The sequence below is a fragment of the Elephas maximus genome, chromosome 24, assembly GCF_024166365.1.
Source record: "Elephas maximus indicus isolate mEleMax1 chromosome 24, mEleMax1 primary haplotype, whole genome shotgun sequence".
In the NCBI taxonomy this organism is placed as follows: Eukaryota; Metazoa; Chordata; class Mammalia; order Proboscidea; family Elephantidae; genus Elephas; species Elephas maximus.
The window spans coordinates 10,202,253-10,226,633 of NC_064842.1; the positions used below are offsets into that span (position 1 = coordinate 10,202,253).

General features: G+C 41.4%; 1 protein-coding gene across 8 annotated transcripts in view; it reads left to right on the top strand.

Moving 5' to 3' along the window:
* MARK1 (microtubule affinity regulating kinase 1) overlaps positions 1-23,994 on the top strand; it is a 153,887-nt gene extending 129,893 nt beyond the window's left edge. For 5 of the 8 annotated variants that reach the window (XM_049867993.1, XM_049867995.1, XM_049867987.1 and 2 more), the window contains 5 exons: positions 6,726-6,826; positions 8,108-8,272; positions 10,360-10,614; positions 17,474-17,518; positions 21,798-23,994. In XM_049867993.1, the coding sequence (XP_049723950.1) occupies positions 6,726-6,826; positions 8,108-8,272; positions 10,360-10,614; positions 17,474-17,518; positions 21,798-22,152 (921 nt within the window). In that variant the 3' untranslated portion in view covers positions 22,153-23,994. The remainder of the gene's footprint in view (positions 1-6,725; positions 6,827-8,107; positions 8,273-10,359; positions 10,615-17,473; positions 17,519-21,797) is intronic. The other 3 variants (XM_049867988.1, XM_049867990.1, XM_049867991.1) reach the window with 3 other exon arrangements.
* Positions 23,995-24,381: the final 387 nt, after the last annotated feature.

Below are 24,381 nucleotides of genomic sequence, written 5' to 3' on the forward strand. Positions count from 1 at the left end.
ATTGACCATGTGACCCACAGAGGCTAAAATGGTTACCGTCTGGCTCTTGACAGAAAAAGTTTGTGGACCCCCACTTTAAAGCAAAAATATGCAGCATTAACACCTTTTCTTTGAGGTAATTTCCTGGGTAGAAGGAACTTGAAGGTTTACAATCCAAACTCTGTAATAATTGTAAAACATTGACTGTCTGTACAAATGCACATTTTGACCAGTGATTCCATTAGCCATCAGTAAAATGAAGCATAATGGAAAATATCTTACCCATTCAGATGGATTAGGGTTGGCAACCCGCTCACCGTGACCTGGCTCCTTATTTTCTGATGAAAAAAGAAATACTACCTATAACATGCATAGGTAATTTAGTAAATGATAGTTTAATGTTTTTTAATGTTTATAAAATCAGAAGCCTTCTTTTTGTAACCAATAGTAAAAGCCTTTATTTGTGAGTATGAGTCTCTTAACAGCATTCTGTGATATTAATTAGTCTAATATATTGTCTTAAGGTTGATATTGGCAGATAATATCTAAATTATATGACTGAAAATTGACCAGTTGGTAGATAGCAGTGGGAAGAGTATTGACTTAAGTAGATAAATAGATCAACGGTTGGTAGAATTTGTCAGCTAGTTATCTGAATTATCTATTTTATTGTTCATTGCCCACAACCATTACAGACTGTAAATGGTATGAGTGTTACATTTGTAGCAAAACATAGGAGGATTTCTAAGGTAAATTGCAAGAGAAACAAATTTAATATTTTCCTTCTAGAAATATCCATCTAGTAATTACATGTGGTAGTCAGTGGTAAACCTTGGACTAGCCTGGAAACTTGGAAGCCAAAGTGTTACTGAGTTTTGAGGATATAAATATATTATCCTATTTTTTAATCAAGAAGACAGTAAAACTCATAAATGTATTTTCTACATTGTTTATCATATACATAAATAATACAAAATGTAAAATGTGTCTTCTAAGAAAAGTATTAATTAGCTTCTTTGCAAAATGAAAAGGAAAAATTATTTCTTTTTGGGAGACTCAGAAAGGTTAAGAATGCTATAATGATTATGAAATACTTGGTATTAATATTATGGTATGGTTGCCTGCTCATATGCAAGTTCAAGTTGAAACTGAAGAAAATTAAAACAAGTCCAGGAGAGCCAAAGTCTGACCTTGAGTATATCCTACCTGAATTTAGAGACCATCTCAGAAATAGATTTGATGCATTGAACACCAGTGACCAAAGACCAGGCGAGGTTTGGAATGCCATCAGGCAAGGACATCATACATGAAGGAAGCGAAATGTCATTAAAAAGACAGGAAAGAGAGAAAAGACTAAAATGATGTCAGAAGAGACTCTGAAACTTGCTCATGAACATAGAGTAGCTAAAGCTAAAGGAAGAAATAATGAAGTAAAAGTGCTGAATAGAAGATTTCAAAGGGTGGCTTAAGAAGACAAAGTATTACAATGCAATGTGCAAAAACTTGGAAGTACAAAACCAAAAGAGAAGAAAACATTTGGCTTTTCTCAAGCTGAAAAACTGAAGAAAAAACCTCAAGCCTCAAGTTGCACTTTTGAAGGAGCCTATGGGCAAAATAGTGAACAACAGAGGAAGCATCGAAAGAAGACGGCAGGAATATGCAGTCACTGTACCAAGACGATTGGTCAGTGTTCAGCCGTTTTAGGAGGTGGCACGTGATCAGGAACCAGTGGTACTGAAGGAAGAGGTCCAAGTTACACCGAAGGCATCAGCAGAAAACAAGGCTCCAGGAATTGATGGAACACCACGTGAGGTGTTTCAACAAACGGATGCAGTGCTGAAGTGCTCACTTGTCTGTGCCAAGAAATCTGGAAGACAGCTACCTGGCCAACCGACTGGAAGAGATCCATATTTGTACCCATTCCAAAGAAAGGTGATTCAACAGAATGCAGAAAGTATTGAACAGTATCATTACTATTACATGCAAGTAAAACTTTGCTGAAGATAGTTCAAAAACAGTTGCATTACCTTGACAGGGAGCTGCCAGAAATTCAAGCTGGATTCAAAAGAGGACGTGGAATGAGGGCTGTCATTGCTGATATCAGATGAATCATGGCTGAAAGCAGAGAATACCAGTAAGATGTTTTCCTGTGTTTTATTGACTATACAGAGGCATTTGATTGTGTCCATTTGATTGTGAAGATTATAGTAAATTCTGGATAACTTTACAAAGGATGGCAATTCTGGAAGACTTAACCTGTACATAGACCAAGAGGCAGTCGTTCAGACAGAACAAGGGGATGCTGCATGGTTTAAAATCAGGAAAGGTGTGCATCAGGGTTGTATTCTTTCACTGTACTTATTCAGTCTGTATGTTGAGCAAATAATCTGAGAAGCTGGACTGTATGAAGAAGAGTGTGGCATCAGGATTGCAGGAAGACTCGTTAACAACCTGCATTATGCAGATGACACAACCTTGCTTGCTGAAAGTGAAGAGGACTTGAAACACTGATGAAGATCAAAGACTACAGCCTTCAGTATGAATTGCACTCAACCTAAAGAAAACAAAAATCCATACAATTGGACCAATAAGCAGCATCATGATAAATGGAGAAAATATTGAAATTATCAAGGATTTCATTTTACTTGGATCCACAATCAACGCCCACGGAAGCAGCAGTCAAGAAATCGAACGATGTATTGCATTGGGTAAATCTGCTGCCAATGACCTTGTTAGAAAGCAAAGATGTCACTTTGAGGGCTAAGGTGCACCTGACTCAAGTCATGATATTTTCAGTCGCTCTATGTGCATGGGAAAGCTGAGCAACGAATAAGGAAGATTTAATCTACCATGGACTCCTGCCGAGGAACAAATCTGTCTTGGAAGAAGCACAGTCAGAACGCTCCTTAGAAGTGAAAATGGCTAGACTTCATCTCACGTACTTTAGACATGTTATCAGGAGGGACCAATCCCTGGAGAAAGACATCATGTTTGGTAGAGGGTCAGTGAAAAAGAGGAAGACCCTCAATGAGATGGAGTGACACAGTGAGGATAGTACAGGGCCAGGCCGCGTTGCGTTCTCTTGTATGTGGGGTCACTATGAGTCGAAACAGACTCCATGGTACCTAACAACAGCAGTATTTATATAGTCACTTTACTGTAAAACAGGCCTAGAGGAGTTGTCCACAGGGTCGGTTGCTCGGGAAATGCTGAAAATTTTCTATATCTACTTCAGAGAAGTTGCCAAGCTAGAGTTCAGGGATCTGAAAGGCTAATTTCTAACTGGTCCTCAAATTCTAAACAGGAAGAACATTGCTTGTTTAGTAATTGCAGCGCTTGCTTATTTGAGCTGTAAGTAATACAAACAATAGTTTTATGGATGAGCCTATACCAAATGGGAGAAGTGAAGCTGTATTTCCATAACTTAACTTTTGTGTCATTGTATCTTTGCTTCCCTGGGCAGTGCAGCTTGGGTACTTTCGGCTGGCTGCTGCTGGCACCCAAGGGTCACTGCCATCAGAGGGAAGAGGCAAGGGAGGTAGTGTGTGAGGATCACAAATCCAGAAAGCATGAGAAACTCAGTTCACCCTCTACTCTTTTGAGAAGGAAAAGCTTACAGAAAATGACCAAAAACGTTTTTGCTGTTGTGTGCCATCAAGTCGATTCTGACTCATAGCAACCCTATGTGACGGAGTAGAACTGCTCTGTAGGGTTTCCTAGGCTGTGGTCTTAACGGGAACAGTTCACTCGGTTACATTTTTCACAGTGTATCATCATTTTCATTCATTCCTTTCTGGTTGTACCATTTCCAGTACACTAGTTTCCCTGCCCCCTTACCTTCACATCTTTGCTTTAGAGTAATTTTTGACCATTTAGTCAAAAATTTTAAAGAAGCTCATTACTTTTGGGTCATATTCTTTATTTTATGAGCCAATCTGTTATTTAGCTGAAAAGTAACCTCAAGGGGTAATTATAGTTTAAGGTTTAAAGAGTATCTCAGAGCAGTAGTCCCAGGGAGTCCTCTAGTCCCAGCCAGTCCAGTAAACCTGGACTTTTTAAGAATTTGAGTTCTCTTCCACATTTTTCTCCTGTTCTGTCAGAATCCACCTGTTGTAGCCCTGATCAGAATGATTGCTAGTGGTAGTTGTGCACCATCTAGTTCTTCTGGTCTCAGAGTAGATGAGGCTGTGGTTTGTGTAGACTATTAGTCCTGTAGATTAGTTTCTTCTCTGAGTCTTTGGTTTTCTTCTTTCTCTTCCGTTTGGACGAGGAGAGACCAATAGTTGTATCTTAGATGGCTGCTCGCAAGCTTTTAAGACACCAGACACTACTCACCACACTGGGATGTAGAACATACACTTTATTTGTACCAGTTAACTGAGTTCTCCCACAAGATGACGGTCCTAAGCCTTCAAAGGAGGAAAACCAGTCTCGCATAGTGTTTGGTTATATCTAAGAAGTATCCATAACTGTGTCCCTTATGTGGTTTATCATATATATGGATATACAGGCACATGCAGACATACCTGTATGTACATATGCCTACTGATACATCTGTTGTGCACACATATGCACCCGCACACTCATACCCGTGCACGTAATTTCCTGTATGCGTATTCATGTAACCACACAGGTATTTCTTGGTTGTTATTGATACTGTTGCACAGTTACGTTTGCCAATATCCTTTGCCAAAAACATCTTTTTCTCTTGTGAACTTCTTAGTGACATCATTTACTTTCTCAAGCTGTGTGCATTTCACCCACATTTGATGCTACCTCTTGCATCACCAAAAATTATGTCTACTATCTCCAGAGTACTTCCCTGCCTCGCTCCACACCCATCCCTGGTAACGACCAATGCATGTTGGTCTCTCTCTATATAAATATATCTATTCTTGCCTTATAAAAGTGAGATCATACAGTGTTTTTCCTTTTGTGATTGACTTACTTCACTCAGCATAATGTCCTGCAGATTCATGCATGTAGTAAGATGTTTTGAAGACTCATCACTATTCTTTGTGGCTGCATAGTATTCCATCGTATGTATGTACCACATGTTGTTTATCCAGTCATGCATTGATGGGCACTTAGGTTGTTTCCATCTTTTCACTATTGTGAATACTACCGCAATGAACATAGGTGTGCATATGTCTGTCCGTGTCTCTTTTATTAGATCTCTAGGGTGTATAACTAGGAGTGGGATTGCTGAATCATAGGGTATTTCTGTCTCTAGTTTTTTGAGGAATCGCCAAATCATTTTTCAAAGTAATTGTAACCAGTTTACAGTCCCACCAGCAGTGAATAAGGATTCTAGTTTCCCCACATCCTCATCTGCATTTATTGTTTTGTATTTTTTTTTTTTAGTGCCATTTTTGGAGTGGTGAGGTGATATCTCACTGTAGTTTTGATTTGTGTCTCTCTAATGGCTAATGACTGCAGGCTTCTCTTCATGTGTTTGTTGGCTGCTTGACCTCTTTGTTGAAGTGTCTGTTAATGCCCTCTCTCCATTTTTTAATTGGTTTGTCTTTTTGTTATCGCCAGGCGCTCCTTGGAAACTCTATGGGGCAGTTCTACTCTGTCCTATAGGGTCGCTATGAGTCAGAATCAACTCAGTGACGCTGGGTTTGGTTTTTTTTTGTTATTGAGTTAAAGTTTTGTATATATTTTAGAGATTAGACCCTTATCAGGTATGTTGTTCTCGAAGATTCTTTCCCCAGCCTGTTGGTTGTCTTTTTACTCTTTGATAAAGTCTTTTGATGAGCACAAGTATTTAATTTTTAGGTGTTCCCAGTTATATATGATACTTTCTTATTTTCTCCAGATTTAATTCAAGCATGTGCCTATTAGCTTTGTAGTCATTGTGATTAAACAAAGTTTAGGTGAATGATGTATTTTAAAGAATACCAAAACCTTAAGTAGCCTAAAATAGGGAAATTTTTTCTAGCAAAGTAAGAATTACACAGAAGAGTATTTTATCCCCAGTGAAACCCATTCCTACACATTTTAAGACGAGGAGCTAGTAAAGATTTTGGCTGGCACAACAAAGGGGTTGTAGATCAATGGCTGTGTGCATGGTAAAGAGAGTCTACCCACCCGCCTACCTGTTTTGGAGGTTCCTTCTCTTTTCCCCAGAGTCCTTGGCCTTGGCTTGCCTCCTGGCTAAGTCCTGAGTATAGAGGAGATGTTCTCAGAGCAGCACTGGGCACACCTCAGGTGGTGGCCTCAGTCGGCTTGCTTTCAACCCTGGAGCCTACGTCTCCTTAACGTCCTCATTGGCTGTGGGGTTTCTAAATCAGCTGTAGAAAGGCAACCTGTGGGCCTCAGGGTGGGCCCGCCATCTCCCTTGCACAGGTTTCCTGTTTGTGATGGTATTTGATGTGGAGTTGAGCCTCGCCTCTAGTCCCATGAAGCTGTCTAGACAACCCCTCTGTCCTTCCCCCCACCATTGGCTTAGAAAGGCACGAACAGCAATGAAAGCCCAGCTTTCTGGCTGCATCCGAATGACAGATGCTGCTGTAGGAGAGTGAGCGACAACTGGAATGAGTTGTTTTGTTTTGTTATGCTTTGCCATTTTCTCCTACAATCTAAGAGAGAAAGGCGGGAGATAGACTTTGTTGAACCTAAGATTCTGATCAATTAGAATTCCACCATGGATTTTTTTCAAAGTCATTTGCAGCATAAATACATTTCTCTGACTTTGTATAAATACGATTAGCATTTTAACATTTGTTTTTTCCTTCTTAAAGAACAATGTGTATTCTGGAGGTAGCATGGCGAGAAGGAACACCTACGTCTGCGAAAGGACCACAGATCGATACACAGCAATGCAGAATGGAAAAGACAGCAGGTAAAAGGCCAGAGTGCTGGGGAGCAGTGCCGGGGAGCAGTAGGGGCGTGAGTGTTCTACGTCAGCGTCTGGCTGCAGCTCCTGCCACTGAAGCGTCAAGAGGACAGAAGTCCAAGATAGTAAGATGCAGCCAACCCTTCTTACTGAGCAGTCGCCCCTTCTTTACCAGCATGGAGGGATGGGAGAATACTTAGGAAAAGCAGGAGGTAAAGCTACTTAACCTGTGAGCTTCTGAATGAAGCCTGGCAGTAAATGCTTCCCTGCAACATAGCACATCGTGCCAGCCTGACCGGATCTTCACAGTGTGAATCTTAACTCTCTCACGAGCCTGCTGCTACCTTCTTCCCTGCTTCCCCTCCCAGCGAGTCACCATTGCATCCAGAAGTGTGGCCATATCACCTGGTCATGCAGAACCACACGACTCTCAAGGTGTTTTCTTTTATATCATAATGAGCCATATTTACCTTTATTATTTAAAAAAATCGAATTGTTTTCATCTCGAGTTGTAAGGACTACTCATCGGTATAGGAGAAAAGGAAAGGAAGCCTAGTCTAATAAAACTCTGTCCTCAGTTGTATCCCTAGTCACTTCGGGAGAGTGGACAGACCATTCTCACTTTGTTTTCTCTTCATTGATTAGAGGTAACAGGCGTGTAAGGTAAGTGTTACCATAAGGCCTAGGAAGGTAACCGTTGTGTCTTTCTTGGACATAAGACACCTTAGGCTGGAAAGAGAGTTGGGAATTGATTTCCTACTTAGTTTTCCTATACTAAATTCTAGTCTTCAGTTCCTTTCGTCTACACTAGTTAACCTATTGATTGACAATATGAGCTAAGAATGTTCGTATGGCGTTTCCAGAGATAGTATTATTATTATGATTATGAACTCTTGTATGAATAATGGACAGTGAATACCTCACTCCCAACTGTGGTTTTTGGGAAGTGGAAAATGCCTTCAGTCATAATCGTTTTCACTAGAACTATCAGATAGCCACAGAAATAATCTCATACCTTCTCAGATTGACGTACTTAGAGCAAATGTGTATGAAATGTTTTCCATGGAAGGTGGTGATAAATGGTAGCAGGGTTGAAGGTTAAAAGTTTACACTTTGGACATTAGTTGTTTCATTGGTCGTTAATAGCTGCCCATTTCTTTCACATGTTTCAGTCATGAGAGGTGTCACTCAGTTTGTATTTTTAAAAATCGGGTTCTTAAAGTTGAGTAAACCATCGTTTTTCTTCTTCTCTGTTTCTGTGGTCTTCTCCGTGGTTCACGCTGAAAGCCTTACTGAGATGTCTGCCAGCAGCATGTCCTCTGCAGGGTCTGCTGTGGCTTCCGCTGTGCCCTCGGCACGACCTCGCCACCAGAAGTCCATGTCCGCTTCCGGCCACCCTGTTAAAGTTACACTGCCCACCATTAAAGACAGCTCCGAAGCTTACCGACCTAGGTAACGTGCTGGCTGCATTTCATTTTGTTTGTTGTTCATTGTTTTTAAAAATACAACACCGTATGAAGACCAGTAATAGTCACCATCACGTGAAGCGCTTTCTTAAAAGATTGGGTGTTTGTGGCAGGGGAAAAGCGGGATTTTAACATTGAGAGGAAGACCCTCAAGAAGGGTTGACACAGTGGCTGCAACAATGAGCTCAAGCATAATAACAACTGTGAGGATGGTGCAGGACTTGGCAGTGTTTCGTTCTGTTGTACATAAGGTCACTATGAGTCGGAACCAACTCGACAGCACCTAGCAATAACAACATTAGCTAACAGCATGCTTTGTCTCTTATCAAAAATGTTGCTTAAAGGCTAAACTAGAGGAATTCTCTCTGAGGATCTTATTTTAAATCCATCTGAAAGGTTAAGTACTGCTGCCTAATTTATCATTTAGGTAAATTAAGATTTTTATGATTTAAAATAAACAGTAAAAACAAAAACACTAGTCCCGGAATTGAGATACCAGCGTAATCGTCCTGGCTCCCACCAGCTACTTGTTTTAAATAAAACTGAGCTTTAGGCCGCCAGTCTATCAGTAAAACATGGCCTCAGAGAGCCCTTCCAGGTATAAAATTATATGACTGCTTTTCTATTATTCATCTCTTTTAGGTTTTCTCAAATTTAGGGACATCTGAACATTCTAATCCTTTGATAGTTAGGTTCGTTACTCATACTGGTAGTGTCATGTGTTATGCTGTCACTGAGCCCTAAATTACACATGGAAAATTATTCTGTTCAAAAGCTTTTTGATAAACGACAAAATTCCTGTTGCACATTGCTGAGCAATGTAAGTTAATAGAGAGCGTGTGGCAGCAACAACTAACAAGCAAGTGTGGCTACGTATGTGTATGTATGCATACAAGCATATAGGTGTGTGTATGTGTGGGCATGTGTAGATGTATGTATGTAGGCATATATGTAAGTGTATGCATCCATATATATTCATATATACAATAAAGCACATAAAAACCTGTTGCCATCAAGTCGATTCTGACTTATAGCAACCCTGTAGGACAGGGCAGAACCACCCTGTAGGGTTTCCAAGGCTATAATCTTTATGGAAGCACACTGCTACATCTTTCTTTTGCAGAGCGGCTGGTGGGTTTGAACCACTGACCTTTCGGTTAGCAGCTGAGTATTTAACCATTGCAACACCAGGGCTCCTCAATAAAGCACATAGAGGGCACAAACCCAGATACGTCTTAAACTTAACCAAATGCTTCACAGGATAGGTTTTCTGGAGTTGAAGGTTTAGGGCCATAGTCTTGTGGGACAACTCAGTCAGTCGTCATGATATAGTACATAAAGTTATGTTCTGCATCCTAGTTTGGTGAGTAGCATCTGGGGTTTTAAAAGCTTGTGGGCAGCCATCTAAGATACAGCCATTGGTATCTATGCATCCAGAATAAAAGAGAAAGAAGGAAACCAAGACTCAAAGAAGAAGCTAATCTACAAGACTAATAGTCTACACCAGCCACAGCCTCATCTACCCTGAGACTGGAAGAACTAGATGGTGCTCGGCTACCACTACTGACAGTTCTGATCAGAAACATAATACATGGGAGCAAAATGTGGAACAGAGCTCAAGTTCTTAAAAAGCCTAGACTTACTGGACCAGTCAAGACTGGAGGACTCCCCAAGACTATCGCCCTGAGATACTCTTTAAACCTTGAGCTGAAATTATTCCATGAGGTCATCTTTTAGCTGAATAGCAGACTGGCTCATCAAATAAACAGTATCATGTGTAGAGAAAGAGAGGGAGAATAGTGAGACTGTACACAGCTGCCCAGGGTTGGCATCCCTGAGACTGCCTCTGGTTCAGTCATTTCTTAGTCTTTAGTTACCAAATTTTTATAAAAGACATTTAATTTTAAACTGAAATGGTGTCCCTCTCTGAACATTTCTATAGTTAACCCACACATCACATCCTTAATGTGAACAAGGAAAATAGGGTGGACAATTTTTTTTTTTTTTTTTACATAGCATGAGTGAAAGCTTTCACCGTCCGTGTTCCAAGTAATGTATCTTAATCTGTCGCAGCAGTGCAACCCAGAGGGCACCTGCCCCCTCCCCATCTGCTCACAGTATTAGCGCCACCACCCCAGACCGGACCCGCTTTCCCCGAGGGAGCTCCAGCCGAAGCACCTTCCACGGGGAACAGCTCCGGGAACGACGCAGCGCTGCTCACACCGAGCCACCTGCTTCACCTTCCCACGAAACGGGCGCCTTTCCACATGCCAGAAGGGGGACGTCAACTGGCATCATCAGCAAAATCACGTCCAGATTCGTTCGCAGGTCAGTACCAGTGGGCCGTCGGGTTTTCCTTCCCCTGGGGCCTGTGAAGGACATGCATTCTTTTTTCTTTAATCTTTGTATTGATTTTCAAAAATGGTTTCATGTCATTTCATTAGAATAGATCTTCTCAGCAGGAGGAAGAAAACATACAGGAAGGTACAAAGTCTTTTTCCTTAAGAGAGAGGGGGAGGGGCAGGGAGAAACTAGACAGCATGAGAATTTTAAAATTCTGTAAAGTAGAACTAAAAAAAAAAAAAACAGATTGACATTGAAATGTGTGTTTTTAAAAAAAAGATGATATCCTATTTAAAATTCCCTCAATTTAGAAAAAAGAATCAAATATGAGCTTCTGTTTAATAGCCCTTAACAATACTTTGTAATTCATCACTAATACATTGTTCACCCTTTCCTTCTTTGTATAAGAACACTACCTACTCCACTCACAGACGACATACGTGATTTTACTTCATAACATCTTAACATCCTAACAGTTAAAGCAAAATGAAGTATGTAACTTCTAATAAAATGGTAAAATCATATTCTTTTCTATAAAACAAGCATGAATGTAAAGTACACATGGATTATACAAGTTGCTGAACCCAGCCCAAGCTGATATAAATCTGACCTATTATTATATCCTACTGAATGCCTGGAGCCCTGGTGGTGCAGTAGTTAAGAGCTTGGCTGCCAACCAAAAGGTCAGCAGTTCAAAACCACCTTGGAAACCCTATGGGGCAGTTCTACTCTGTCCTGTAGGGTTGCTACGAGTCAGGATTGACTCAACAGCAGTGGGTATTAAATGCCTACTAAATCCTATTATATACAAAGCACTGTGCTAGGTGTAGATCAGCCTAAAAAGATGGATAAGCAGCACCTGTGCCCTCAAGATTCTTACACTCTTTAAAGGAGCTGACATGTCAACAACTAACTGTAGTAGAAAATAGAAAAATGTCTACCAAGAAGAAGCACCAGCACTGTGCCAGGGACCCAGAGGAAGGCATGGTGGTTTCTGACAAGGGAGAAAGTTAGGACGCCACACCGTATAGCTTATTTGAGCTGAGCCTTAAGTGATGGTAAGAAATTATTATATTTGCTTAATCATATTAATTAAATACTTAATTCTCAATTTTCTTAGTGTCCCTAGGATTTTAAAGCATGGATATAGAAAAGAGAAGAAGCTGTTTTAGGCCCTGGTCTTGTCATGGAGCTGTTCTATGAGTCAGTTTGCCCAGGATCACACAGCTGAATTTAAGACTTTAAATCTTAAAATGCAGTGTGATTTTTTTTCACTGTATCAATCCATGATTTTGTATCAACAATTACCATACAATATGGCCCCTTGAGAAAGAAAGACCTAACCCAAGTCACTCAGGCCACGGAGTTCCCTGCCCGTAGGGTTCTCCTCAAATTATCCTAGCTTCTGCTTGTGGAATTGAATTGACTCCGTAAGGCCATTTTTAAAAGCTAGTACCTTCTCATGGTTAAAGGATTAATTTTAACACTAGAGGGGAGGTGGGAATTTGAAATTTAAAGCTTGAATACTAATTGTGGTTAAGCATTGTGCAAAATTCTTCTTTACCTCTGGCTATAAAAGTGTAGACTCTAGAGGAAACGTAGGGAAAGAGCACGAGGCCACAAGGAAGGAGACAGAATACCAGAGCAAGAAAGTGCCTTAGGGATTGTCTGTTGGGAGGTGAGAATAAAGGATCTCTGTGTAGCCATTCAGCAAATATGTGGAGACCTACTATGTGCTAGGCACTTTATGGGGTCGTGGTGTGGCCCCGGCCTTCTGTGCGTAACTTGGAATCTCCACACAGTTGAATCACTTTCGACACTTGGCTCCTGGTTTTCCTCCTACCTCACAAACTAGCCATCCCTTCTTGGGCCACTTTGCTGGTCCTTTTCACGCTCTCTTGCAGTTTCTCCCTGACCTTTAAATAGCAGAATGCCCCAGGGCACCATTTTAGGCACATTTTCTTCTCTGGCTGTCTTCACTGTCTTGGTGAGCTCATTTAGGCTCAGGACTTTCGATTCCTTCTTTATGTTAACTCCCAAATGTATACCTTTAGCCCCGTCTCTCCTCTGAACTGAAAACTCATGTTATCCAAATGCTTACTCAGCCTCTCCGTGTTTCCAAGACCGAACTCCCAGTCCTCTACCCCAAACCTGTCCCTCCCTCATCCTTCACCACTTGAGGTAACACCATCCTTTCAGTTTCTCAGGCCATACACCTTGGAGTCATTCTTGCACACACCACACGTGAAATCCACCAGCCTGTTGTGTGGGCTCTACTGTCACAGTGTTGTTAGAATCTGCCTGCGTCCCCCACTTGCCCTGCTGCCATCACAGCCTAAAGCACTGTCAGTCTTCCACCTCCCGACAGGTCTCCTAGCTTCTGCATCTTGTCCTCCTAGGCTGTTCTCAACAGTGGAAGTCTAATCTTGTCACTTCTCAGTTGAATACCCTCAAATAGCTTTCGCTGTGTTCAGAATACAATTCAAAGCCCTCACTGTGGCCTACAAGACCCTCCATGGTCTCGCTATCTGTTTGTGCCCTGACCCCGTCTCTTACCACTTTTCCCCTTTGTGATACTGCCCCAGCCAGAGGGGGCACTAATGCTCCTCCAGCACACCAGGCAGACCCCTGCCCCGGGGTTTTGTGTTCCTGCTCCTTCAGCACACCGGTCAGACCCCTGCTCCTGGGGTTTTGTGTTCCTCCTCCTCCAGCACACCAGGCAGACCCCTGCCCCAGGGTTTTGTGTTCCTGCTCCTCCAGCACACCGGTCAGACCCCTGCTCCAGGTTTTGTGTTCCTGCTCCTGCAGCACACCAGGCAGACCTCTGCTCCAGGGTTTTGTGTTCCTGCTCCTCCAGCACACCAGGCAGACCCTTGCCCTGGGGTTTTGTGTTCCTGCTCCTCCAGCACACCAGGCACACCCCTACTTCGGGGTTTTGTGTTCCTCCTCCTTCTGTCTGGAATGCTCCTCCCTGTGTGTCTGCATGAATCGCTGCTTCTTCACCTCCTCGGGTCTTTGCTGAAATACCACTTTTTCAAGAGATTCCTTCCCCAGTCACCGTGTTTAAAATCACATTCCCACCCCACCGCCACACACACACACACACACTCTCTGTCCCCTCTCCCAGCTTTATTTTTCTCCATAGCACTTAACACTCAGTGACATGCTACATACACTTCACTTATTTGTAGACTGTCTCCCAACTAGCAAATAAGCTCCATGGGAGCAGGGACTTTTTTGTCTTGTTTACTGCTGGGTCCCCAAGTTCTCGAACAGTGCCTGATGCATAGTAGACCCTCAGTGAACATTTATTGAGTGAACAGGTGAATAACGGGGAAGGCAGTTTAAAAAGTGAGCAACCCACCAAGGTCATAACAAATTCTGGTACGTTCTGTGAAGGAAGCAGGTCCTTTGTCAACAATTTGGTAGAGTTTTTTAATGTGGTTTTATAGGTATTTTAATTAATTCAAGGGGCCCTGGTGGCGCAGTGGTTACAGCAATTGACTGCTAACTGAAAAGTTGGCAATTCGAAACCACCAGCAGCTCCGAGGGAGAAAGCTGTGCAGCCTGCTTCCATAGAGAATTACAGCCTTGGAAACCCTGTGGGGTCGCTGTGAGTTGGAATCGACTCGATGGTAGTGGGGATTGGTTTTGATTAATTCTGGATTTAGACCAGGAAGAGAAAAATCCCCAGTTCTCCAGAGCCACTTGTCACCAAGTGAACAGCTCTGGTTTTACAGATACGTTCGTGTTTACCACAGTGCAGAAGGTATTCCCTGACGTGGCCTTCGGGAGCCTGAGGGTGGGCTGTGTAAGGTGCCACAGATGAGGCAGTGCAGGGAGGCAGGCAGAGCATTGGTCTCAGCACCGGGAATGAGCCTGCTGAGTTCTTCAGTAGCTGACGGGCGGGGATTGCAGCTGATCTTTCTCCATTTGCAGCGAATTCAAATTCTGGGAGGGCTGGTGATGAACTACAGAATTTCTCAGTGTTTAGGAGATACACCAGCCTTATTCTTTAATGTTCTCAACTCACTGCTCAGGTTATCAGTTCTTCCCATGTGTCTGTCCTCCTTACGCCCATCCTGGGTTCACATCCTGCCTTTCCTTCCTCCCTCGGCTGTGCCCCAGAGCCTGCAGGGATGGAACCCACACCACGAAACCCGTGTGACCTGCACCAGAACTGGGCCAGGGCTGGCTGTGACACTTGGAAGCCAAAGCTCTTCACAGACTTTGGGGACCAACTAGGTTGTATGCCACTAAAGGAAAAGAATAGGATCTTATAAGGAAAAAATAAAATAATTTGGATTTTTAAGTTTTTTGAAGGGGAGGATAAAGAATAAATCAGGTTAATCGTGTATGTATTTGGAAGCCATTATTGCAAAGAGAACACCAGTTAGTAGTCTCCTGGGCCAGTACAGAGACTGTGTGCCCGAAATGACTACAGAAGACTGTTGTTTTCTGGTTTAGGAAAGAATGTCACGAAGTGTTTACACTGGAAACATTTATAAAGGGAGGATATAGACTTAACCATCTCAAAAATGTTTTCAATAACATTTAGAACCATTTGCTTTGGATAGGTTTTGTATCAAGTGTATACGGTCTCTGCTGTATAAAGTGGAGATTACATCAAGCTTTGTGATTTTCTGACAATAGCTTCACTGTTATATGGAGAATAATCTAATCAGTTCAGCCAATTACATATTGCTGTATATAAGGTGGTATCCCTGGTGGTGTAGTGGTAAATAGCTATGGCTGCTAACCAAAAGGTCAGCAGTTTGAGTCCACCAGGCACCCCTTGGAAACCCTATTGGGGCAGTTCTACTCTGTCCTATAGAGTCGCTATGAGTCGGAATCGACTCGACGGCATTTTTTTTAATATCTACAAGGCAGAGTCCTGGTGGTGCGGTGGTTAAGAGCGTGGCTGGTAACCCAAGAAAGTGAGGTGTTTGAATCCACCAGCTGCTTCTCGGAAACCCTATGGGCCAGGTCTACTCTGTCCTATAGGGTTGCTATGAGTTGGAATCAGCTCGACAGCAGTGAGTTTATGTATAAGGTGTCTGACTTTCTAAAAGCTTTAAACGTTGTCGCGTCCTGCTGCACCGTACGTGGTGTTACAGCAGCTGTGCCTTCTGTACGCGTCCCCTCCTGCCTGCCACCGCAGCCGGTTAGAGCAGAGATGCTGGGCTGGTTGAAACAGCAATTGCCAAGTAGCGGAAATCCTTCCAGCCGGTCTTCCCAGTGGCATCCAGGAAGGGAGGAACAGAGTATGGGAAACAAGGTCGATGAGTCAGATGCAATTTCAAGAAGTATAGCAGGTTAAGTGGGGTCTCGGGTCATTCCATGCCTAATGGCTGAAGTTCAACGACAGTGGAATAGGTGTCTGCTAACACTGATTTATTGGGCAAAGTGTGAGTAACACAGGGAAGTCCCGTGAGACTTAATGCCCCTTCCTGTTAAACTATTTACTTATCTAAGCAGCGGAGTCAACAGCATTACTGCTTTTCCCGCCAAGTTGGTGTGCTGCCCTCGGCATATATCCGTATATCTTCATGTAACTGAGAATATGCGTTTTCACTTTGAGCCTGCTCCGAAGTGTGTTGTTTGTTTCAGTGTGCTATAAGAAAAATAGATTGGTTTAGGTGGGATTGAGTTTTTATTATACTTCCCAGTGAAAATGCCAGTTATAAAAAAAATAGAAATTTAAGAAATCCCATTTGAATGTGAGAATATATTTTATCCTTTTGAATTCAGATTGGTAAGTGGTTTTTACACATTATGTTTAGCAAAAAGAGCCTATAAAGGTTCCAAGAGACGTGAGGAATTCATATTTTTAGCAACGGTGAGTGGTGGTTTTAGAGCTTGGTTTGGGGATGTGGCTTATTGGTTTGAAGGAAGAGGAGTGGCTCTGATTTTGCTTCTGTTGCATTTATTTTACCGAAATAATATAAACGTTTCTGGAATGGTTAAAATGTTAAAAAACGTTAACTTAAGGGTTGAAGTTGGTGATTCTCCCAGATTCTTAAGATTTTCTTTTTCTGTCACAAGCCATCTCTTAATATATTTAAACTTACTGTAACTTTTTTGTGTGTATGCTTAATTACACAAAAATCACAAAAACGGTTAAAATTTTGTTACACTTCAAAAATATGAATGACATTCAGCACAAGGACAATTAGTAGAGTTTTTCTGGGCTTTTGCTGTGTATTTCGCAGGTGAATATCCAGGTAAGACGGCTGTTTCTGTTTAAGATTGAATCCGTGTTTTTAGAACTGTCTGTTGGTAAGCTGTTGATTTGCTGTAATATTTTATCATGTGCATGAATTGTTCACAGAGCTTCTGGAATAAAGTAATTGCTGATTTTCAAACTGTTATTTGCTTTTAGAAAGACTTATAGACGTATTGAGCTTTATTTCTAACTACAAGTTTAATTCATTTATTTCCTAAATTGAGCGACTACTAGAATTATATTTAACGACAAATATGAAGCCAAATCTTGCTGCTGACAATTACTAAATAGTTTTAACTTTGGGTCGAACTAAACTAAACCAAAAGATAAGTTATGACCTTAATAAATGTCGTGGTTGAGAAATTGGAGATCACGTTTTTTAAAAAAATCCAGAACTTTTACCTAGTATCTCATCTGTGATCGCACCCGGTAGACGCTCAATAAATGATCCTTCTGTATAGTTCTGATGCAAACATGAGGCAGAGTGGGCGGCTGCTCAGTAGTAGAAAAACTAGACGTTTGCTCAGCAAGTTAATGTGAAAAGTCATTTTAGATGTAGGCTTTCTTGATATATTTTTCACTTTTATCATTAAATCTCAACCTTCACTTTGTTTTGAGGGATCCAAGTGAAGGCGAAGCCAGTGGCAGAACCGACCCCTCCAGGTGAGGAGCCACTATCAATCCTTCGCTGCAGGTCCCTGTGTGTGTGTGAACACCTGCTTCTGAAATACCTACAGCACTTAGTAAACATGAAGAGAAATAATAGCTAGATAAGATGGGTATTTTTTAAATTTTATATCGGGGTAGGTTTCCTAACGTTGCCTAGCATGTAATTAAGTTTAAGTTAATTAACTTTGTGTTTTCCAAACATTATGAATTGTATTCTTTGTAAAGAAGTAGCCATTCTGTTCTATAATGTCCTGCAGAAGTAAAATTAATAGATTACAATGTACCGACCCTTTTCTCATTAAGATAATATGACTAAAATTACCCTAAGTCAAATAGCCCAGAATTTCTTAACACAGAGGTAAGCAAATTTGTAAGACGATTTGATTTCAGTAATGTATTTTAGGTGAGTACGCAGTCACGGAGCACATCTCGAACTTTCTACCTGCAGTGCTTTTGTGGCTTACTGACATTTAATACTAGCTGTGGATTCTCCCTGACTATGGGTCTCTAACTTGAGCGTGATCAAAGTCACCTACAAGTCTTGCTAAAACAGACTGCTGGGCCCACCCGCAGAGGTTCTGACTCAGCCCTCTGTGGTGAGCGCTGAGGTTTGTACTTCCAGCATGCTCCCAGATGATGTTGGTGCTGCTGGTCTGGGAGCCCCGTTAGGGACCTGTTGGTACTTGTGTTCCTGTTTTATGAATGGGAGGTTTCAGAAATGATGTACTAAATTATTTTGAGCACACATAAGCATTAAGAGATAAAATACAAACCTCAGACCTTGACAGGTAGCTCCTCAGTAGGACAGACGCCCTTGCTTATCATTCAGGAAGTCTTTTGGAGCAGCTGAACACGTATCTCAGATTTCATTTCTCCTTTTTTCACCTTTTGAAATGTAAAACATGGTGGGCTTTGCAGAAACTTCAGTCAGCATTCCCATGTAGCCCTTTTTTAAAAACCATGCCATGTTAGCGTTTAGTCGTTACAGTTGAAACGATTCTTTACTGAGTTAACGTACCTGAGTCACCTGGTGGAAGCCCAAGGGATGCAGGAAAAACGTTTGTAACTTTTTTTCTGCCTATTCATAAACTGGCATAGTGGTTAAGCGCTATGGCTGTGAACCAAAAGGTCGGCAGTTCAAGTCCGCCAGGCGCTCCTTGGAAACTCTATGGGGCAGTTCTACTCTGCCCTGTAGGGTCACTATGAGTCGGAACCGACTCGACGGCACTGGGTTTTGTTTTTTATCCCATAAACTTGGAGAACTTTTGTTTTGAGCCCCTTTCTCCCCCTGTGTTTCCTCTAAACCTCCAACAGTGCCATGGTACCATGAGTAGCGGCTAATGTTGCAGTTAGCCTTCCTACATTTTCATCCATCTAATATGATGAGGCAATTTTATTAACGTTATAAGGATTGAATAACTGATCTTTTACAAATATGTACAAAGCATTTTTTGCATTCCCTTTGGTTGAGGTTTTGTTTTCTTTTTTGCTTTTGAACGAAGACCTATTGAATTCTTATTCTCCATAAGGTACTGTGCTGGCCATTTGATCCTCACAACGCCCGGATGAAAAGTATCCATTTTAGAGATGAAGAAAGAGTAAGGAGCGTAGGTGGGATGGAGCCAGTTATAATGAGGATCTCTCGTTTCAGATAGATGGCGTGACAGGATGGTTAAGAGACAGGCTGTGTCCTATCACTCAGCTAGCTCTGGGATTTGAACTCTCTGTGCCTGCATTTCTTCATTCCACCTGCCTCATAGCATTGTCGGGAGGGGTAAATAAAGAAATGATGCACTTAGGCACTTAGAATAGCTCCTGGCTCCTAGTAAGTGCTCAGTAAATGTTGGCGGTTACTATTAGTGTCCGTATTTCCAGGAGCTTTCTCCAATTAACATTCCCAATGGTAGTGCAATTGAGATATACGCAGAAAAAATCATCTTGCCTATGCCTGTTTTGTTAAGGTCACAGGGTTTCCTTGGTGCAGTGGAAGGAAAACTAGTCTTGGAATCAGGGGACCTGATTTCTTGTCTTCACTTTTCAGCTCATTAGCTCTGTGACCTTAGAAAAGTCATCTGAGCTTTCTGGATCTCAGTTCAAGAGTGTTTAGTCATGTAATCTCTAAAGTCCCTTCCAGCTCTGACACATTGATTCCATAATCTAGTGACATATGTGGTCCTGATAAATGACTGTTGTTGAGTTTACAAGCCCCAAAAGACCTCTGATGCAATACTTAGGTTCATTGAGCAAAGAAAGAATAATACAGAAGATATTGAAGTAAATACTTTCCATACTTATGTAACAGTCTTTGGAAGTTTATTTTCTGAAGCTTGCACAATTTGCAGAGCCTTAGGAGCTGAGATACCACCTAGAAATAAGGGGGATATGCATGCACACATATAAATGTATACGTTGTTGTTGTTAGATGCCCTCAAGTCAGTTCAGACTCATAGCAACCCTTTAGGGGAGAGTAGAACTGCCCCATAGGGTTTCCAGGGAGTGGCTGGTGGACTTGAACTGCTGACCTTTTGGTTAGCAGCCAAGTTCTTAACCACTGCGCCACCAGGGCTCCATGTATACATTAACATATATTGATGTGACATGTATGTATCTTAATATCATGCAGTGTATCATTTCTTAAATACATGAAGTGAGATAGGTTAACAAGTTAAAATAGAAACATCCATCCATATTTGGATAATGACTCAACAAATGTAATTACTGGATCTTCTGATTAATAATCTATTAATTTTACCTTTTCTGTGATTATTTGAAACAGTTTTTCTGGTTTTACATTATTTATGGAAGATATATAATAAGCACAATTCAGTGAGGCTAATTCACGTCACAAACATGTGTTGAGCATTTTACCGGGCACCCAGCACAGCTCTAGATGCCTCAGACACACCAGCAAACAAAACAGAGCTTTGCCCTCCTGGAATTTATAATCTAGTGACAGAGTCAGACAATAAATTGCAAACCTAAAAATAGATGTATTAAGTCATATGCGAGAATGTGCGAAGTGCCATAGACAAGAAATAAGTAGGGTCAGGGGGTCAGCCATGCCAGGGTGGGACTGGGGGGTGCGATAGGGTGGACAGGGTAGGACTCAGGGAGAGAGAGAGCAGAGATTTGAGAGAAGTGAGTGAAGGCATTAGCCAGGCAGCTGTCTGGGGGGGAAGTATTCCTGGCAGGGAGAAGAACCTGTGGGAAAGCCCTCAGAAGGCCAGCACACACCGGTGTGTTTAAGGGACAGCACGGAGACCATTGTGGAGGAAAATAGCAGGAGATGTGGGGCGGGGGTAGGAGTTGGAGCCTAGGTCATGTGGGGCCTTGTAGACTATGGCTTAAGAGCTATGGCTGCTAACGAAAAGGTCAGCAGTTTGAATCCCCCAGCCACTCCTTGGAAACCCTAGGGGACAGTTGTACACTGTCCTGTAGGGTTGCTATGAGTCGGAATCAACTCAACAGCAAGGGGTTTAGTTTTTGTTGTTGTTGTTGTTGTTGTTTTTAATAAGTGAAATGGGAGACCATTGGAGGATATCAAGAAGAGTGCCATGACCTGACATTTTTACATAGTTGCCATACAACATTCTTTCTCAGGAAGCCCTGGTGGCATAGTGATTAAGAGCTACAGCTGCTAACCAAAAGGTTGGCAGTTCAAATCCACCAGGCGCTCCTTGGACACACTGTGGGGCAGTTCTACTCTGTCCTGTAGGGTTGCTATGAGCCGGAATTGACTTGATGGCACTAGGTTGGTTGGCTGGTTTATTCTTTCTCAACATTATCAGTTATAAATAATTTTCCCCTCTGTAGTCATTGTCTCCAGTCTTCCTTTTACCCCCAAAAAAGGCAGGAAAAAGGATACTTTTCTTCATATTTCAAAAATATGTATTTACCAGGGGGATGTTAGTGGTCCTTGTTTTATACATATGTACAGAACACAGAGAATCAGCATTTACACAATTAAGCAGACATGTAAGGAACTGAAAGAAGTACGAAATTCTTCCCTTTCGGCTACAAATTTGTTTTCCACAAACAAACATATTTAAGAAGGTATGCTGGTTTAAAGTGAAGATATTAATAAAAGTCAAAACAGATGGCCTCCCGGAGTCTGTTTTTGAAACAGCAGGGTAACCTGCATCTTTCTGTCTGCCCGAAGGTAGTCTGCAAAGCGGGTGGTTTTACTAGGCACTGAACTCAGATTTTATGTGCGTTTTAATGTCTTTGCTGGATGTACTTTTCTTCATTCTCCCCCTTTGCCCTCTCCTCCCAGAAGCACATCAGGGGAACCGAAAGAAAGAGACAAAGAAGAGGCCAAAGACTCCAAGCCGCGTTCTCTGCGGTTCACGTGGAGCATGAAGACCACTAGTTCCATGGACCCCAATGACATGATGCGAGAAATCCGCAAAGTGTTAGATGCTAATAACTGTGATTACGAACAAAAGGAGAGGTTTTTGCTTTTCTGTGTCCACGGAGACGCCAGGCAGGATAGCCTCGTGCAGTGGGAGATGGAAGTCTGCAAGCTGCCGCGGCTGTCGCTTAACGGGGTCCGCTTCAAACGAATATCGGGGACCTCTATTGCCTTTAAGAACATTGCATCCAAAATTGCAAATGAGCTTAAGCTGTAAAGCAACCCAGATGTACAGGATCAGGGAAGATGCGTCCATATATGAGGTACAGTTTTTGAATGTACTGGTAATGCCAAATGGGCTTGGCCTGTGAAACTCCCTCTGTAGAATTTGCCCTCAATGCAATAAGGTTATACATAGTTATGAACTGTAAAATTAAAGTCAGTGTGAACTCTAATAAATATCTGTAGCTAAAAAGCGTAGGTTCACATGTACAGGTAAGTATATTGTGTATTTCTGTTCATTTTCTGTTCATAGAATTGTATAATAAAACAGATGATTGCTTAAAACCTTGTATAGTCGTCTAGATTTCTGCACTCAAATGTATGTTTGATGCTTTGAGTTGGAAAAACGTTCTTCCCTGTTATTTACATTTTGGTGGGTTTTTTAAATTCTTACCTCCATCACGTAGTTTTGAAAATTGTGTCCAGACTTAAAAGTACCCAAAAATAGTCTTTACACCTATAGCATGAACTTTTAAAAATTGTTTTAAAATCATACATAAATTTAAGCCAAAAGCTGATGAATAGGTCGGCTTTTATTATACATAGATTATTCCTGCTTATTCTTTGCTCTTATCCTTGTTATCTAACAAGGTTTAGTTGAAAAGGTACAAAATGTTTACAGTGTTGGCACTTAGTACATGAAAATAAATAATAGCTTTGCCTTGAGCTAACTAAGAAGTACTGGGGGAAAAAGTTAAACCTAGATCAAATTTCTTTGGAACGTCTAAGTGTTTTCTGGCCCACTGCTAACTGTAGCAGCAAAATTAAGAAGAATAAATACTTCCTCGGACTGTTACGATGTAAACTGTCACTTAGGTTTGCTGCCTTCAGAATACCACAGCGTAATTGCGGAAATATGATTATATTGGGACTCCTTCATTGCACATGCCCATTTTTCCAGCGTTGATCAATGCAGCAGTTAAGAAATAATGCCACCTCAGGAATTAACTGGCATTGGGAACGTTTGCCTCTTCTTCTTCCCATTGTCTTCATATGCCCCCTGCCACGGTAATATCTGTAAGTACTTAATGAGACTTTTGAGCAAAACATACTATTTATATAACGGTGATACTGTTGATTTACGCTTACGTGGCTGTTCACTTTGTTCCCATGTAACCTGTTTGTTTTTAAGATTTTGCCACATTCCTTGTATTGCTTCCACATCGTTAGCCTATAATGTGCGGCCGTGTAACTGGGCATTTGCCTACTTTTCTTTCGTCATTAGTGATATATGCAATGTAAAACCACTAGTAAAGGTACATTTTACTACTTGTTTTTTTATACTGAATTAACCTTGGAGTGGCGGTTGACTGTGCAATGTTATTTAATGTTGTAATTACTGTAATATCAACATATGGGCCCCACCCGCACACTCCCGAGACATCGAAAGCGTATTTAGATTTTATCAGTTTCAAGGGAAATAAAGCTGTGATAAATACTGTAATTCTGACCTACGTTAGGAAGTTCCGAGTGTAGGTGACATGTCATTCCCTGATGGCTTCCAGACTAGGATGAATTTTACCCTCTGTACTGTACTGTGATGTAGCTTTCTTCTGTAACGGTTCTGTTCTCAAATGAAATGTATTTTTGCCTTAGCAAAAGGTAGTGTTTGGAAAAAAACAAGCAGCTGCGTAGCCCCCCTTTTAACCTAGTCTTCATTCCAAACAGTTGATGCAAACCTTCCCTCCCTCCCACTGGTGCACACTGAACTTCGACTTGAACGGTTCTCGTAATAAAGCACTTGTCTTTTGCTCTCTATCAGAATATGCATTACCTGTTTTCTGGTATAAAAGTATTTTGCACGGGGAGTTTATTTCATGCGTTCCAAATTTAGTTGGCAAGCGATAAACCATTATAGGTTTTCAAGATGTCATTAGACAAGAAAAGTTTAATCCCTTTAGAGAAATTCCTGTCATTGAAATACTTAAAAAAAAAAAAAAAAGATCGATCATGTCTTTCCCAAGGTAGAAACTGATGTTTAATTTCCCATTTTCTTACTCTGGCCAATTCTTCTGTGTTTATGGAAGGGAACTTTATTTTAATAATTTTGTGAACTAAAAAATGAAATCTTGATATTCACTTTAGGTTTTTCCCATTTTATATGTTCATGACAACCTAAAATCTTTTTTGAAGATTTAGAGTAATTTTACAGTGTGTTTGCATAAATAATAACAGTTTATGTTGACTGGCTATGTGATACCAAGGTCTCCTTGGTTTCTGTTTA